Source organism: Hypanus sabinus, chromosome 4 (assembly GCF_030144855.1).
Source record: "Hypanus sabinus isolate sHypSab1 chromosome 4, sHypSab1.hap1, whole genome shotgun sequence".
NCBI lineage: Eukaryota > Metazoa > Chordata > Chondrichthyes > Myliobatiformes > Dasyatidae > Hypanus > Hypanus sabinus.
Window position 1 is genome coordinate 104,592,240 of NC_082709.1, and position 18,649 is coordinate 104,610,888.

Here is an 18,649-nt window from a genome sequence, read left to right on the forward strand (position 1 = left end):
GAAGAAAGGGAAGGGAGAGGAGCACCAGAGGGAGGTGGGGGGTAGGTAAGGAGATAAGGTGAGAGAGGGAAATAGAAATGGGGAATGGTGAAGGAGAGGGTAGGGGCATTACTAGAAGTTTGAGATATCAATGTTCATGCCATCAGGTTGGAGGCATGGAGAAAATCTAATTACTACCCTATCACCTTATTTTCACATTTTAAAACCATTCAGTTAGATCATTCATTAAATGAAAGCAATACAAGTCCTGTCTGAGCAATTTCTCACAGTTTTGCTATCAGGTCATTCTAGTATTCTGAAGAATAGGGTTTCAAGAAGCTTAGAGAGCCATCTGGTTTTTCACGTACCGATTGACAAGTGCACCAAGGTAGATTCTCTGCTTAGAAGTAAAGCATGTTTTTTATATGGCATCTTCTAAAAGGCAAAAGCTGTGAGACTATTGATATGACATACTTTTGGCAAACATTGTAAAATGACAACATGCTGGGATTTCTGTTTGAAATTACTTAACAAATATGATACACTATGAAAGAGCTAGAACACAGTACATAGGACGTGGGTCTATAGGCACCCTGGATCAGACAGTAGATAAATGTTAATGGGACGTAGGAGGGTTATGTGGTCATTAGATATTCTAGTGCCCTCGTGGATAAAAAGATTAATTGTTTCACATAATTTATTAGCATAACAATATGAACCAATTCATGCTTTTGTTGAAAAACATATCTAATGATACACTTGAGCATGTTTGTGAGAGCACCTTGCAATTACTCTAATAGAGCCATTTCACGCCACAGGATTCCAATTTGTCTCCCACCCCTTTTGGTTTATTATTCCATGACTTCCTAGATGAATTTTAACTGAAACAATGTTCCATTGTGCAGGTTCCACAAAGACAGCAGTGCCCAAAATAGTACAACAGCTGTGAAAAGGTGCTGAAGACTGCTGATAGTGTGGGTTATCTTTTATCATATAATCATAGAAATGTACATCACAGAAGTGGGCCCTTTTGGCCCGCTTTGTGTGTGCCAACGGTGATACCATCTACAGTAATCCTACTCTTGTGCCTTAGATTCATATCCCTCTGTGCCTTTCCTATCCAACTATCTGCCCAAACACCTTTTAACATTATAATTGTACCTGTCTTCACCATCTCCTCTGGCAGCTCATTCCAGATATTCACCACTCTGTGTGGAAAAACTTGCCCTTCCTTTCAATTTCTCCCTTTTTACCTCAGACCTGTGTGCTCTAGTTTTAGATTCCTCTGCCCTGGGAAAAATGACTCTTAACTATCTGTCCTATTTCCCCTCAAAATTTTGTAAACTTCTATGTTGCAATAAAAGTAAAGCCAGACTATCCAGTTTCTCCTCAAAGCTGCAGCCTCCAATCCAGGCAATGCCTTGGTGAATCTCCTTTGCACTCTCTCTGTTGCTACCACATCCTTCCCACAGAGTGGTGAGCAGAAATGTACTCAATATTGGGCAGCACGATAGCGTACTGGTTAGCATAACACTATTTCAGCACCAGCAAGCAAGATTCAATTTCTGTTGCTGTCTGTAAGGAATTTGTATGTACATTCTCCCCGTGACTACAGGGTTTCCTCTGGGTACTCTGGTCTCCTCTCACATTACAAAGATGGGCAGGTTAGTAGGTTAATTGGTCACAAAGGCGTAATTGGGTGATGTGGACTCATTGAGTCCGAAACACCTGTTACCTTGTTGTATCTCTAAATCTAAAACAAATCTAAAAATATTCTCAATATGGTCTAATTAATGTTTTGTACAACTGCAAAATAACTTTTTAACTCTTAGACTCAATGCTTCAGTCAATGAAAGCAGGAGTACCAAATTCCTTCTTCACTACCTTCTCCATTGTGTAATCACTTTCAAGGAGCTGTGGACTTGCACCCTGTGATCTCTCGATACATCAACTCCCCTAAGGTCACTGACAGTTACTCTACATATCCTACCAGAACCTGAACTCCCAAACTGTATTATCTCACTCTTAATTCTATATGGCACTGCTCCTCTCTAATTTCCAGCTGTATCTTTAAACCACCTTCTCCACCAGCTTTCTGTATCTTCTTTGGTAACCCAGTTCTTTATTCCTAAGGTTGTTTGCTTTTCATCATGCTAGCAAACCTGAATTAAGGCTGCCTAACCTAAACCATTTGAACTGATGTCTAATCTCCAGGACTTGGTTCTCTGGAGGCTTGTTGAAATACATTTGACATTTAATCCAAAAAGCTGTAGCTTATTTATTTGACAAATACTGGACATTAGAAAAATGGGCCATTTCCCACTGACAGAACAGAGAAAATATGCACTCTCATCTCTTCCACAAACATGGGCAAGTAGGTGACCAATGGTAGGAAATTGAAAACTGGGGTAGTTGCCAGCTGGAGATTGTATGATGAAGTCTCTGGGCAAATCTCCAAGCTGACTTGACAACATTAAAATGCATGAACATAATTGGAGTAATTTTCACTTATTTTTCCTACCAGAATTCTGTGTGAAACTGTGAAAGACTTTGTTGCCAAAGTTGGTAAATCGCATGAAAAGACCAATGAAAATACAGAAGAGAGTGAAACACTGGCAAATAAAGTAAGAATTCAATGTATTTGTGTTTTTTTAGAAACTTGTAATGCATTTGCGCTGCCATAGTACATTCCAAATCATCTAAGATGAAAATTCTGATCAGCAGTCATGTTGAGTCAGAAGGTTGTGTGCAAACTCTGGCGGAGCACTTTTGGAAAACTATTGGCCAAGAGGCCTTTTTGCATGAAATGTTAAATGTATGTCCTGTCAGTTCAATCACTTGAGAGCAGTGAAGAAATCCTGGGTGTCATAATAAACAGCTGTAAATCCTATCTTTTGAATCGGCATCTTTACAGCAATATTTAGGCAGTATCATTTTGCTTCTTGAAGGATTTTGTGCACAAATTGATAGGCATATTTCAACATTCCATTGCTCGCCAGGATTCAGAGACGCTGGATTGGATATAAAGTTTACCATTACACCTGGCATTGTGAGGTGCCATGTAAATATTGGGTCCATATAAATGTTCCATGTTTTGATGCTGCCCTCTATGCAGTATTTATATCCAGGCTTAAAAAACCGGGTACATTGAATATGCAGACATGAAGTTTGCAGTTGGAATTTCCATGTATACTTTGGGAAGGAGGTTGTGTTTGTAATAATATCTTCAAAGCCATAGCTCTGAACAATTGAGATCATTTCTTGATCAGCGTTTCAGTGTGAAGATATTCTAAGATAAAGGCAGCAGTCAACCGTTTAGCCCCTTGCTTTATAATTTATAAAATCAAATTTGTTCTTTTATCTCAATGGCACTTGCTTCAAATTCAAATTCAAGTTTAGTTATCATTCACCCATTCAGCTGAATGAAACAGCATTCCTCTGGGAACATGATGCAAAACCTACACTGCACAAGGCACGCAACATATTCAAAACAGCGAGCACACAAACTATCACACAAAAAATATACAGCCCAAGTTCCTGAGTGACATGTCCTGCAAATTGATGGTGCCGTTCCCAGCAGTCTGTAGATAAACACACGCATGCAATTGAGCTTGTCATTCCACCTATCAAACACAGGAGGGCAGTACTGATGGGAGAAGCCAGTCCCCAACTGAACATAGGCACTACATTACACCGCCTCCAGCGTCACAGCTTGAGGCCTAGTCCTTGCTACAGCCGAAGCCATGCAGCTCCTCTACCACCTGTCATGCTACCAATCAAAGGAAACAGGCCTACGGCATCTGACATTATCAATGTCTAGCAGGGTCTTGCGATTGCAAGAGAAGTTTCCACCAGTTACACTATGCAGCCTATGCATGCTGCTCCAATGCCTTCCTGTAGTAGGCTGTAACATGGCGTACAAAGTCCAGCTCTTCTACCAAAGAGCAGCTCACTAATGCGGTGAACTTGCAGTACCCAAAATTCTTGGAGTCCAGCATTGTCTTGCGATTATAAAAAAGACAGTTAAAAAAGTAAAAAACACCTTTGGTTGACCCCCAAGAGGCCGCTGCCTCCAAGTGCACTGCCATCTTATTGGTTACTGGCTTGTACTAACCCAATATCCAATGGCGTTAACGTAGAAAAGCACAGCACAGCGACAAGCCTTTCAACTCATCATGTCTGTGCCTATCATGATATCCATTTAAAATAATCCCTCTGCCAGCATATGGTCTATGTCACTCTATTGCCTGCCTGTTCATGTGGTTGTCTGACTGCTCTTTAAACAATGCTATCTGCTACATCCTTAGGCAACCATCCTCTGGATCCACAACTCCACCAATGTTTGGATCATCTACAAAATTAGTAATCAGCCCAACTACATTTTTGTTCATGACATCACAAACGACAACAGTGGAACACCACTGATCACAGACTACCAGTAGGACTAACACCCCTCCTCCACCAACATGTGCCTTCTATGGCCAAGCCAATTTTCAACCCAATGTACTAAGCCGTCGTGGCTCTGTTGTGCCTTAATCTTCTGAATCAGCGTACCATTTGGGACCTTCTTAAATACTTTGTAAACTATATGCATACAGAATCTATTTTCCTTCCATCATTACTTCTTCAGAAACCTTACAATGGGATAATGATTCTCTGACTATACAAAATCCACTAATATCTTTCTTTGAACACTCGGTATAAGAGCCTCCACAACTCTATTGGGTAGCAGATTCCACAGATCAAATTCTCTCTGAAATTTGAGAAGGAGAAGCCAACATCAGATGTATCAGTATTACAGTGTAATAAAGGGAATTACAGAGGCATGAGGGAAGAGTTGGCCAGAATTGGAAAAGAACACTGGCAGGGATGATGGCAGAGCAGCAATAGCTGGAATTTCTGGAAGCAATTGGGAAGGCATAGAGTGTATATATATATCTCAAAGTGGAAGAAGTATTCTAAAGGGAAAATGACACAACACTGGCTAACAAGAGAAGTCAAAATCAACATAAAAGCCAAAGGGAAGGCATATAATAGAGCAAAGATTGCTGGGAGGATCAGGAAGCTTTCAAGTACCAGTAGAAGAGAACTAAATAAAGTCATTAAGAAGGTAAAGGTGAAATATAAAAGTAATCAAGCCAATAATATTAAAAGGGATACCGGAAGTTTCTTCAGATAGATAAAGTGTAAATGAGAGGAGAGAATGAATATCAGACCACTGTGAAATGACACAGGAGAGGTTGTAATGAGGGGCCAGGAAATGGCAGACAAAATGAATAAGTATTTTGCATTAGTCTTCTCCGTAGAAGACACTAGCAGTTGGGTGGAAGTTCTAGGTGTCAGGCGTCATGAAGTGTGTGGTTACCATTATGAGAGAGAACGTTTTTGGGGAAACGGAAAAGTCTGTAGGCAGATAAAACTCAGAGTAAAAAAAACTTAACCCTTACATCCCCTTTGAACCTCTCATGCTCTCTGGTATTAGACATTTCTACTCTGGGGAAAAAATACTCCCTGTCTACTCTATCTGTGCCTCTCACAATCTTTCAGATCTCCCCTCAGCCTCCGCCACTCCAAGAAAACAACCCAAGTTTGTTCGGTTGTTTCTTTTTTTGTGTAATTTATTTTTTGTTGAAGTTCATCATCAAACAAACATTTCCATAAGATGTATTTCAGACATTGTACATATATATCATATAATCAAATATGTTGCAAATCTCCACATAGTATTTATCTGAGGTACACACTTATAGAAAAGAGTGGTAAGAAAGAACAAGCAAAAGAAGAAAATTATGTATAAGTAGGGAGTGATCTTTTTTTACAACATATTCATTGATTTGTGAGAATAAAATCAGGCCTATGAGGTTAAACCATATGTAGTTAAACCATTTTTCCCAGTATGAATCAAATTGTTCCAACTTATGATTAACAGATGCTGTTATCTTCTCCATTTTGTAAATGTCCATAGTAATTTCCATCCATGCATTTAAGGTTGGACTCTCCTGTGATAACCATTTCCTGGTAAGAGTCTTTTTACCAGCCAGCAGCAGTGTATTCATTAAATATTTATCTCTTTTCAACCATTCTTGAGGTATATACCCAAAATATATGGTCTTACTTTCTAAGGGTATTTCACATTTAAAGATATCTTGTAGGGCATTGTGTATCCCAACTCCAATAGTCTTTGATAATGGGCATTCCCATATGGGCAGGTATGATATTGTGGCCATCACTGAGACGTGGCTAAAGGATGCATGTCTCTGGGAGCTGAACGTCCAAGGATACACGGTGTATCGGAAGGATAGGCAGGTAGGTAGAGGGGGTGGCATGGCTTTATTGGTAAGAAATGATATTAAATCATTAGAAGAGTTGACATAGGATCGGAAGGTGCAGAATCTTTATGGGTTGAGCTAAGAAATCGCAGAGGTAAAAGGACCCTGATGGCAGTTATATACAGGCCTCCTAACAGCTGCAGTGATGTGGAGTACAAATTACATCAGGAAATAGAAAAGGCTTGCCAGAAGGACAGTGTTATGATAATTGTGGAGGATTTTAACATGCAAGTAGATTGGGAAAATCAGGTGGGCACTGGATCTCAAGAGAGAGAATTCGTAGAATGTCTACGAGATGGCTTTTTAGAACAGCTTGTTGTTGAGCCCACTAGAGGATCGGCTGTAGTGGATTGGGTATTGTGTAATGAACCAGATGTGATAAGAGAGATTGAGCTGAAGGAACCCTTAGGAGGCAGTGATCATAACATGATTGAGTTCACTGTGAAATTTGAGAACGAGAAGCCGAAATCCGATGTGTCGGTATTTCAGTGGAGTAAAAGAAATTACAGTGGCATGAGAGAGGAGCTGGCCAAAGTTGACTGGAAAGGGACACTAGTGGGAAGAACGGCAGAGCAGCAGTGGCTGGAGTTTATGTGAGAAGTGAGGTATGTGCAAGATAGATATATTCCAAAAAAGAAGAAATTTTCGAATGGAAAAAGGATGCAACCGTGGCTGACAAGAGAAGTCAAAGCCAAAGTAAAAGCAAAGGAGAGGGCATACAAGGAAGCAAAAATTAGTGGGAAGACGGAGAATTGGGAAGCTTTTAAACGCTTACAAAAGGAAACTAAGAATGTCATTAAGAGGGAAAAGATAAACTATGAAAGGAAGCTAGCAAATAATATCAAAGAGGATACTAAAAGCTTTTTCAAGCATATAAAGAGTAAAAGACAGGTGAGAGTAGATATAGGACTGATAGAAAATGATGCTGGAGAAATTGTAGTGGGAGATAAGGAGATGGCGGAGAAACTGAACGAGTATTTTGCATCAGTCTTCACTGAGAAAGACATCAGCAGTATACTGGACACTCAAGGGTGTCGGGAGAGAAGTGTGCACAGTCACAATTACGACAGAGGAAGTACTCAGGAAGCTGAATAGTGTAAGGGTAGATAAATCTCCCGGGCCAGATGCAACGCGCCCTTGTGTTCTGAAGGAAGTAGCTGTGGAGATTGCAGGGGCATTAGCAATGATTTTTCAAAAATCATTAGATTCTGGCATGGTTTTGGAGGACTGGAAGATTGCAAATGTCACTCCGCTATTTAAGAAGGGGGCAAGGAAGCAAAGAGGAAATTATAGACCTGTTAGCTTGACATCGGTGGTTGGGAAGTTGTTGGAGTCAATTGTCAAGGATGAGGTTACGGAGTACCTGGAGGCATATGACAAGATAGGCAGAACTCAGCATGGTTTCCTTAAAGGAGAATCCTGCCTGACAAGCCTATTGCAATTTTTTGAGGAAATTACAAGTCAGCTGGACAAGGGAGATGCAGTGGATGTTGTGTTTTGGATTTTCAGAAGGCCTTTGACAAGGTGCCGTACATGAGGCTGCTAAGCAAGATAAGAGCCCATGGAATTGTGGGGAAGTTATATATGTGGATAGACCATTGGCTGATTGGCAGGAAACAGAGAGAGGAAATTTTTACGTTGTATATCAACAATTTGGATTATGGAATAGACAGCTTTGTGGCTATGTTTGCTGATGATACAAAGATAGGTGGAGGGGCCGGTAGTGCTGAGGACACAGAGAGTCTGCAGAGAGACATGGATAGATTGGGAGAATGGGCAAAGAAGTGGCAAATGAAATACAATGTTGGAAAGTGTATGGTCATGCACTTTGGTAGAAGAAATAAATGGGAAGACAATTATTTAAATGGGGAGAGAATTCAAAGTTCTGAGATGCAACGGGACCTGGGAGTCCTTGTGCAGGATACCCTTAAGGTTAACCTCCAGGTTGAGTTGGTGGTGAAGAAGGCAAATACAATGTTGGCATTCATTTCTAGAGGAATGGAGTATAGGAGCTGGGATGTGATGTCGAGGCTCTATAAGGCACTGGTAAGACCTCACTTGGAATACTGTGTGCAGTTTTGGGCTCCTTATTTAAGAAAGGATGTGCTGACATTGGAGAGGGTTCAGAGAAGATTCACTAGAATGATTCCGGTAATGAGAGGGTTAACATATGAGGAACGTTTGACCGCTCTTGGACTGTACTCCTGGGAGTTTAGAAGAATGAGGGGGAACCTCATAGAAACATTTCGAATGTTGGAAGGCATGGACAGAGTGGATGTGGCAAAGTTGTTTCCCATGGTGGGGGAGTCTAGTACAAGAGGGCATGACTTGATTGAAGGGCGCCCATTCAGAACAGAGATGCGAAGACATTTTTTTAGCCGGAGGGTGATGAATCTGTGGAATTTGTTGCCACGGGTGGCGGTGGAGGCCAAGTCATTGACTGTATTTAAGGCAGAGATTGATAGGTATCTGAGTAGCCAGGGCATCAAAGGTTATGGTGAGAAGGCGGGAGAGTGGGACTAAATGGGAGAATGGACCAACTCATGATAAAATGGTGGAGCAGTCTCAATGGGCGGAATGACTGACTTCTGCTTCTTTGTCTTATGGTCTAAAATATGATAATGGTTTGCATTTTGATTTCCATAATTCCTCTAGCAAACAGGGAGGTTACTATCATAATGGAATTTCTGAGAGGGTGTAATAAAATATCTCATCAAGTTTTTTCATCTGAACTTCCTCCATTTCTGTGAACTGGTACACTTCCATTGATACCTCCAGATTGTTGTCCATTCTTCCTCAGATATAATTACCCCTCTTTCTTTCTCCCATTTTGTTTTAATGTATGAAGTCGAATGCGTTTTAAGATTTGACAAACCCTTATATACACTTGATATGATTCTACAACTGTTATCTGAATTATATGCTTTTCTAAATACAGTTGGCCCTCCTTATCCGTGGATTCAACCAACCGCGGATCGGGAAAACCTGAAAGTTCTCTGTCCAGCACTCATTGTTTGAGCATGTATAGACTACTATTTCTTGTTGTTATTCCCTAAACAATACAGTATAACAATTATTTACATAGCATTTACATTGTATTAGGTATTATAAGTAATCTAGAGATGATTTAGAAGTACAGGCAGTCCCCAGGTTATGAACGAGTACTGTTCCTGAGTCTGTCTTTAAGTCGGAACAGGTATATCCGGTATTATTTAGCGTCAGTTAGTCAAACGTTTGTCTTTGTATGTAGTATATATTTTACCTTTCTATGCAAATAAAACACTTAAGAAATGTATGTATTTCAATAGTTAAACCACTGCGTTGCTTAGTAATAATTGCAGCTTTCATCAGGGCAGGGCCTTTCACATGCTCCATTAAAATTGTTCTGATCGTTGACCGACTGTAGCCTAATGCATTTCCAATGACCGAATGCGTTTCACCTCTTTCCTGTCGCTTTATTACTTGCACTTTATTTTCAGTCGTGATCGTGATTATTTTCATGAACAGAAACACTGCGGATTCAGAGTTTCACCACCAGGTCCTAATGTCCACTGGACTGAGACAGGTTAACTAAGGTCAGGGGTTCCGCTGGGTCCTAAAGACCACTTCACTGAGACAGGTCAAATAAGGAACTTGAGCATCCGCGGGAGGTCCCGGAACCAATAAGGAGGGTCGACTGTACCTCTATCAAACATGTACTTGCTTGATTACATTTTTAACCGTCCTATTAACATATTGGCACATCTGTAAATACCAATAAAAGTCATTTTTCTAATTAGTGTTTCTCTTTAAGCATTTCAAAGCTGAACAGTGTTGCTTTTTTCATTATATTGCAAAGAATTGTTATTCCTTTAGTTGTCCAGTCCTTAAACCTAGCATCTAATTTATATGGCGTAAAATCTGAGTCATATGCACACCAATTAAGAATTGCAATATCTCCCTTTAGTTTATATTCTTTTATAATAGTTTTCCATATTTTAAGAGTCCATTTCACCCATGGGTTATCAATAGTATTTATGTACCTTTGTTGGTTATTATCAGCCAAAATTGCCTGTATGGGGTTGGGAAGTATCCCCTCAATGTTTTTCCATTGAGCACCATATGATGGGTTGCACCAACATATCACAGCTCTCAACTGTGCTGCAAAATAGTAAGCTCTAAGAGAAGGTAGGCCCCATCCCCCCCTTTGCCTTGGCTAATTGCAAAGTTTTGAGATGAACTCAAGGCCTTTTACCTTGCCATATATATCTTAATTACATGAGATCATTGATCATTCTTCTGACCGCTAAAGGATTCCAGCCCAGTCTGCTTATTCTGTCCTCACAAGTAAATCCAGTCAATCCTACCCACTCCTATCCCCATCCCTACAGGAATTAATTTGGTGAACCTTTATGCTTATTTAAATTGGAAGGCCGGAGGTGTATACAATATTTGATGTGACCTTACCTAATTACAAAAATGTGCACTCAGATCCACATACTAGAAAAGTTAACATGCTATTTACCTTCACTAGCTGCTTGCTATACTAGCAGTAAACATGTTTACTTTTAGTTAACTGGTGTACAAGGACTGCCAGGTCACTCTGATCACCAACACCTATTAATCTCCTATCGTTTAAAACATTCTATTTCTTTCACCTGTAACTTTACAATGTCTTTCTAAATGGTTTAAACACCCATTGGTTATTGGAAAGTTAATAATCTAGCATCAGAAATACAAAGGAGTTTGAGGATAATGGTTCGATTGGGTGTATCAGGACTTTGTAGTGGTGATATTGATTTATTGATAAAGATAGTCCTGTGATAGTGATAACCATTGTAATGTAGATTGTAAAGGGAAAGGGGGACCCATATTAGTAATCAAGTCATGAACCCCATATCAAATAGCAAAAGATAAAACTACAGATGCTGGATATTTGATTGTTTAAATCTACCAAATAAAAAATAACCTTAACAGGCAGCTAAGGCTTTCACTAGGGCAAAAGAAAAGCGAAAGAGGCCAGAATTAAAGGAGTGTAACGATGTTGGGGGAGTTTACTGTAACAGAGATAGGAAAGGGCAAGATCATGATTTGAAAATTAATAAATTTTTAAAGGTATGATAAGGAAAACATTAACCCCAGCGGATAAGAGCGGAAAGACCAGGGAATAAGCAGCAAATCTGTCTATGTTTTATATAGTTAAGTTATTTTCAATGACTTTAAATGTTTTTTGACTGTCAGTATGCATTCTAATATTTAAGGCATTCAGAAGTTCACTGCCAAAGATGTCTTGTGAATGCTTTGAGTCGTCTCTCTGCTCTGGACATTCTGTTTTTGCTGAGCCAAATGTCTGCACTGGGCCGACTGTCTGTACTGAGTTGATATATGCATCTTTGGTGAGCCAGTCGTCTGCATTGAGCTGCTGAGATAGGTTTGTCAATGTGATGGAGTTGGGGTCCCAGTGAGAGAAGACCATGCATTAGTACCCTGAATGGGACACAGTCTGGCACAGGTGCAGCTGGTGATTTTGAACAATTTAAGATCTGCTTCATTAATATTTTGAGTATATGCCCAATCAAGTTGACATGGATATCCATTAGATTTGAGGGATGTGGAAAAAATTACTGTAAAAGCTTTCAACTCACGGAGTCAAATAGCTTACTGGAAGTAGAAGCCATTGAAGCAACACACACAAAATGCTAGAGGAGCTCTGCAGGCCAGACAGCATCAATGGAAAAGAGTTCAGTTGATGTTTTGGGCCAAAACCCTTCAGCAGGACTGGAAAGGGATTTTTGCTCCATTTCTGCTGAAGGGTCTCGGTTTGAAACATTGAATGTACTGTTTTTCCATAGATGCTGCCTAGCTTGCAGAGTTCCTCCAGTATTTTGTGTGCGTTACTATTTCATAGTTATTATTTCTATATAAAATTCTAAATGTTTGTGATTCATATCATAATACAGGGAATTCCTGAAATGTTGCTCTTATTTAGCTTGAAGAACCTAAGGAAATCCTTTCCAGATAGATAATGACAAAAACACCCAGAAAGGCACTTTATCAACCTGCTATCCTTCATCATGAGTTGTCGTGGGAGATCAGAAGATGACAAATGCAAGTGGCAGTTTCACACTCATTCACCCAGGAGCAACAGTCAATCCTTAATCTGGACAATTTGTGAAATGCCAATCTAAGCAATGAAGGGGAAGTAGGTTTGTGTTTTAGACAGCATTTTTCATATCCTCAAGTAATCTCAAGGTAGGATAATTTCAGTGGAGTACTTTGAAGTGTTGCCTTTGTTACACTGTAGAAAGTATAGCAGTTCATTGACACAGAACATGTTCCCTCAAATGGCAATGTGACAATAACTCAGTGCTTGTTATTCAGAGCAGCAACCAACCTGCTGGAGGAACTCGGCAGGCTGAACAGCATTTATGGAGGGAGGAAAAAAATTGTCAATGTTTAGGGTCGAACTCCTACACCAGGACTGGTGTCACCAACCTATGACTTAGATTGAAAATAAACATTCCAAAAAGGATGGAAGATTATCTTCAAAATGAGTTACATGTAGAAGAGGACCTCTTCTCATCAAAAAAATCTCCTGTCCCTCCCTCAGTATATGCTAAAGTGACAGACAAGATCTTTATTAATATTCAGGTTTCAGGGACAGGTCTTCTAATGTCAACTGTCTGTTTCAGTGATTTCAATTCAGTGATAAAATAAACTAAAGCTAAATTTTGTGGAAAGGAGATTTGAATATGAGATCAATACCCTATCTAACAGAGTCAAAGAAGCAGAAGTCCCAGATGTGCAAAAGTGATTCAAGGCCCACTTCCATCTGGGAATGGATAATTTGTTTGCACCCTAACCCAAGAAAAAAGTAAAAATATCCCAAGGTACCTTATTTACAATCAATTAATGTAGAAAACAACATGGAAATCAACTATTTCACAGAAACAGCAAGGGGAGTAATGATCTGACCTTACTGCTGCTGGTTACTGGATAGTCAGCCCATTTTCCTAAATAGTATCATGGATCTTTGCTCAGCCAACAGGTTGGCTAGACTTTTGCTTATTATCTTATCCAAAGAGCAACATTTTCCTTTCTTCAATACTTTTGAAAGAACAGCTTACAACTCTGGAATAGGACTTGAATTAGTAAGTTTCTGACTCCAAGGAAAGAATGTGATCAAGTGAGCTGTTGATAATTGGAAAAGGGCCTTGCTCCTTCCAAATGGCGAGGGAGGGGTACGACTGAGAATGCTGATCACCATCTTTCTGTTGTGCATGACTTTTCCCCTCGTGGAGTGAAGGATCTCTCAAAAACTCACCTGCAGTATGCAATTAAGTTGCATTTAACCCAGGGGTGGGCAAACTTTTTGACTTGTGGGCCACAAAGGGTTCTAAAATTTGACAGGGGGGCCGGACCAGGAGCAGATGAACGGAGTGTTTTGGTATTACACCTCATAAGAGAAAATAAAATATCATGGGATATGTAGAAAACATGTGCTTTAATTTCAATTGAAAATGAACAAATGCATTACAACAAAATATCTGTCTTTGAAGTCCCATGGTATTTAGTTATTTATTGAAATGACTTTTAAAACACTGAAAATTAAATGAATAAAATACAACTTTTTTAATAGTAACAGTTATTATTTTAAAGCACTGAAAATTCTGTTATCCTTCAAGATATTATCATCATCACTCTCCTCCTGACTGTCTTTATTTCAAAAACGGTAGGAGATGCAGGTCTATTTGTCCTGCTCCTTCTTATTCAATTGTCCCCTGTGCCAAAACTCAACAACGACCAGCACAAAGACAGAACAGTGACAGCGCGCCAGTATGGGGAGCACGTTATTTGATCTGGAGAGCATTTTTTTATTTTGAGAACGTACGTGCACCTGCGCACTACTCATGTCCATCACTTAACAGAAATGACATGTAACATGTAAGGCTTATTGAAAAAAATATTTTCAAATGCATTTTTTACATAACACAACAAAGAAACTTATTTTTAATTTCAGTGGGAACAGTGTTGTTGGTTTCCCTTTTTAGCCAGCGCATCAAAGTCTGGATTTAGTTTTGTTGTGGTGATTCTCAGGATGGATCTGAGGTGTTGGTCAGTTAACTTGGATCTGTGGCTGGCTTTGTTGATGTTCATGACGCTGAACGCCTGTTCACACAAATAGGTCGAGCCGAACAAAGAGTAAAGCGCAAATGTGGAGTAATACGCTGCACCTCAACAAAGGTCAATGTGTAGCGGTGTGCTACATGCAGCGCTAAAATTACGACACGGAGTCGGTAACTGCAGTCGAAGAAAAAAACTTTATTCAAAATCCCCAGCCTCACTTTTAAGCCTCCCTCAACCTGCACCCCCCCCCCCCCCCCGTGGCACAGAGGCTCCAAAGCTCTGTGCTCGCAAATCTCCGCAGGCTATCTCCCTTAGCCGGAACGCTGGCTAATTGTGAGCCGGTTCGGATGTGCCAGGAAATGGGTCGCCACAAATGTATATAGAGTGCGTCATCTATTGGGAAAACGCCAGAATTGCGGGGAAAAAACGTTAACAAGGTTTATTAATATAATTTCCTCAAGTTCTGTGGGCCGGATTAAAAAGCTTAACTGGCCGCATATGGCCCGTGGGCCGTAGTTTGCCCATGCCTGGTTTAACCAGTTGATAGCATATCCACCTCTGGTAGTTGAAATAGTTTAGGAATTACATGAAGCAGACTGGTCTGTTTGAAAAATGATAAGGTGCAGCAACAGAATTCAGTAGAAATGGCCAGTACTACTGGCATGAAATCTCAATTTTTGTTTCAGTAATACATTTAAGAAAGCAAATAAAAAAAATCTATATCTGATTATTTTAAAATAATTTATTACCAATTGCCAGTATCTAATAAAGATTATCTTTTTAGAGCAGTATCTTCAAATCTGTCTTTGACAAAGGAGAAGAGAAAGAGCCACAAGGATAATGTACATATATCATTTTGATCCAATGATTTATTTCAGCTATATTTATGCTATCTGTCATATTTATAAAACATATTTCCTTAAATAATCAAAGAAATGTGTTTTATAAAAATAACATTATTAACCTCTGGCACAATGTATCAGGAGAACCATTTATAAAGCTCTACTTGGCATTATTTGAGAAATATGAAAAAAAAGTGCCAACAAGATCATTTTTAAGTTTATTACATTGAGCAATGGATGCTTAAAATCCTAGTTACCATAGTTACTGAGGTCTGAGTCAGGCAGCAGTGGCGAAGGATGCTGGAATGTGGATCTCAGGCTAGGAGTAGCACTTTCTTCCTCCTGTCTCCTGCATATGATCTCTGTCAGCCAGGCAGTTACTTTCCGCCAGCTACCAGACCTGTGGCTTGCCAATAAACCTTGGCCATCAGAACTAAAGACAGGACTCCTGAGCTAACACACTTGGGGAGGGGGTAAGTGAGGGGGAGGCAGTCACTTAGTTGGATTGCCTTTTAATCATAAAAATATTGGGGTAGGATTAGCCACGGCTGTTCCTGGAGCATGCCCTGACATTAATTAAGGTCATGGCTGATTGACTTCAGTGCCATTTCTAAGCATTATCCTTAAGCACTGTTCCCTTAATATTCAGAAATCTATTAGTTAATTCTACAGCTAAGCTTCCCTAGCTGTCTGGACAAGAGAATTCCAAAGGTTCACCACCCTATGATGATGGTTTCTGCATTAATTGTGCTTAGGTCTCTTTGAACATTGTAATCTCTGGGGCAACATAGCAACATGTGTTGCTCCAGATCCCAGCATCAGCAGTATCTTGAGTCTGTATAACATAATCTCTTACCATGTTACAGTTACTCTGCTTTCTGTTAAGTGCATCAGTGTGGATAACCTCACATATGTTCACATTATCTTCCATCTGCTACACTCTAGCCCATTATTGTGGCTTGCCTCAATACATCTAACTTCCTTAACTACCCTTCACTTCCTTCTCTGTACTTATTGTACTTTTTATTTCAGGGTACAACACAGAACAGGCCCACTGGACCACCGAGCCATGCTGCTTCTAGCCTGAGATTTAATCCTAACCTAATCATGGGACAATTTTTGATGATCAATTAACCTACTGGTATGACTTTGAGCTGTGGGAGGAAACCAGAGCACTCAGAGGAAACATGGGAAGAATGCACAGACTTTCTTACAGAAGATGCCCAAATTGAACTCCGAACTGTGACACCCCGAGCTGCAATAGCATCACACTAACCTCTGCACTACCATAGTGCCCTACTAGTTTAATTTAATATGATCCCAGCTAGTTTAATATTGTCAGCAAATCTGGAAACTTGAGACTTTGTTCACTCAACGAGGAGCAACCTGGGGTGGCACGGTAGCATAGTAGTTCTCACAATGCTTTACATTACCAGCAACCCAGGATAAATTCCCACCGCTGTCTGTAAGGAGCTTGTATGCTCTCTCCGTGACTGTGTGGATATCCTCTGGGTGCTCCAGTTGCCTTCCACAATCCAAAGACGTACCAGTTGGTACCGGTCGGTCATTGTAAATTAGCTAGGGTTAAATTGAGGGTTGTTGGGCAGTTTAAAGGGCAGGGACAGCCTATGCCACGCTGCATCGCAGTACATAAGTAACATAATAAGAAGCTGGGGTGAGGGCAAGAAGTACAAGCTGGCAGGTGATGGGTGAGTCCAGGTAGGAGGGAAGGTGGATGGGTGGAGGTGAAGGTATGAACTAAGAAGCTGGGTGGAGATAGGTGAAAGAAGACATGGGCTGATGAAGAAGTAACCTGAGGATAGTGGGAATAGAGTAGATTTCCTCATCATTCTCCGGGAATTGTCAAGTTTTGTAGTATGAATCCCAGTATTGTTGGCAGTGAAGAACTGGTAGCACATTCAACAACCTATATTTTACCTGCCATTCTTGTAAAGAGCCTTTGAAAGTTTACTTAACTGAATGCATAATTATATGCCAGTTTGCTGTTGCTTACATTCACATGCAAATGCTACTGACTAACTCATTCCAAGATGCAATATGTCATAGAGTCATTAGAGAGAAACAGGCCCTTCAGCCCACTGAGTCCATAGCTACCATTGACCATCCATTTGCATTAGTCTATCAGCTCCTCTCAGATTCTAGCACTTACCTGTACATTTGAAGTGCTATACAGTGGCCAGCCTAACCTACCAGCCTACAAGTCATTGGAGTGACAGTGGGAAACTCATCTGGTCAAAGGGAGAATGTGCGCTCCACACGGGCGGCTCCAGAGGTCAGGATCAAACCCAGGTCTCTGGTAGCTCGAGGCAGCCGCTGCACCGCTTTCCTGCCCCAATGAAGAGCAGCACTTCGAAGCACTGCAGAAACTCTGTGGGGAAGGACACCTCCCACCACTGGGCACTAAATGGGTTAATCTCTCAAACACTTCTTGAGTGCAATGTTTAAGGAAGAAACTTGAAATGGCTTTGATGGATTGTAAGAAGAGATATGGAATTAATAATTAACGTAGACAAAGACATCGGATTATTTTTACAGTTGACATGATTTTGGGGAAAATAATAAGGTTGCAGATATAAAGGTAGTTTAAAGCTGTAAGATCTGTCACTCGTACCTGACAGTTTACACATTCTCATTCCAGTGTCTGGTACTGAACGAGAAGCTGGACTCGCTGCTGCAGACCCTCAGTGATGAATCACAAGCCACGACAAGCCACCACTGCTCAACGCCACCCATCGAAGAGGAGGAAGGTGAAGAAGAAGAGTTCAGTGAAGAATCCTTATCTGAGCAGCCGGTGGAAAGCATCCCAGCACGGTCTTCCACCCCAAAGTTCTTCAAATCCAGGGAGCAACTTATGCTTCGGGCAAACAGCCTGAAAAAAGCAGTGAGACAAATCATTGAACAAGCAGAGAAAGGTACAGTGTGGTGCAGCCTTCCTAAGCTTCCTGATAATCCTTTATTGTCCATTAATCCAACAAGCTTTTGAAAACAGCACCTATTTTGTTACTTTTTTATTATTTCTCCACCAATGGCTAATTTTGAGGATTCTGTTAAATCCTCTCACTATCCCTGCAAGTGTCAGAAATGCTACACTTGTCCATTCACCTCCTCCCTCACCTCCATTCAGGGCCCCAAACAGTCCTTCCAAGTGAGGCAATGCTTCACTTGCAAATCTGTTGGGGTCATCTATTGCATCCTGATGCAGTCGCCTCTACATTGGTGAGACCAGACATAAATTAGGCAACCACTTGTCAAGCAACTCTGCTCCCTCTGCCAAAATTTCAATTTCCGGGTGACCAACCATTTTAATGAAACATTGACTTTTCTAACTTCCGTTAATGCCCCTCCTCCTCTTTTTACCCCATCCCTGACATA

At 40.5% G+C, this 18,649-nt stretch overlaps 1 protein-coding gene and 1 long non-coding RNA gene across 3 annotated transcripts in view; one reads left to right on the forward strand and one right to left on the reverse strand.

Annotated features, from left to right (window-relative positions):
* dgkh (diacylglycerol kinase, eta) overlaps nt 1–18,649 on the forward strand; it is a 503,605-nt gene that overhangs the window by 358,227 nt on the left and 126,729 nt on the right. For both annotated transcript variants that reach the window (XM_059967802.1, XM_059967801.1), the window contains 2 exons: nt 2,504–2,603; nt 17,916–18,189. In XM_059967802.1, coding sequence (XP_059823785.1) covers nt 2,504–2,603; nt 17,916–18,189 — 374 coding nt within the window. The remainder of the gene's footprint in view (nt 1–2,503; nt 2,604–17,915; nt 18,190–18,649) is intronic.
* Nucleotides 13,731–18,649, reverse strand: part of LOC132393058 (uncharacterized) — a 30,604-nt gene continuing 25,685 nt past the window's right edge. The window contains exons 3-4 of the long non-coding RNA XR_009511740.1: nt 17,889–18,146; nt 13,731–14,588 (exon numbers count right to left, since the gene is read on the reverse strand). This is a non-coding gene — a long non-coding RNA (uncharacterized LOC132393058). The remainder of the gene's footprint in view (nt 14,589–17,888; nt 18,147–18,649) is intronic.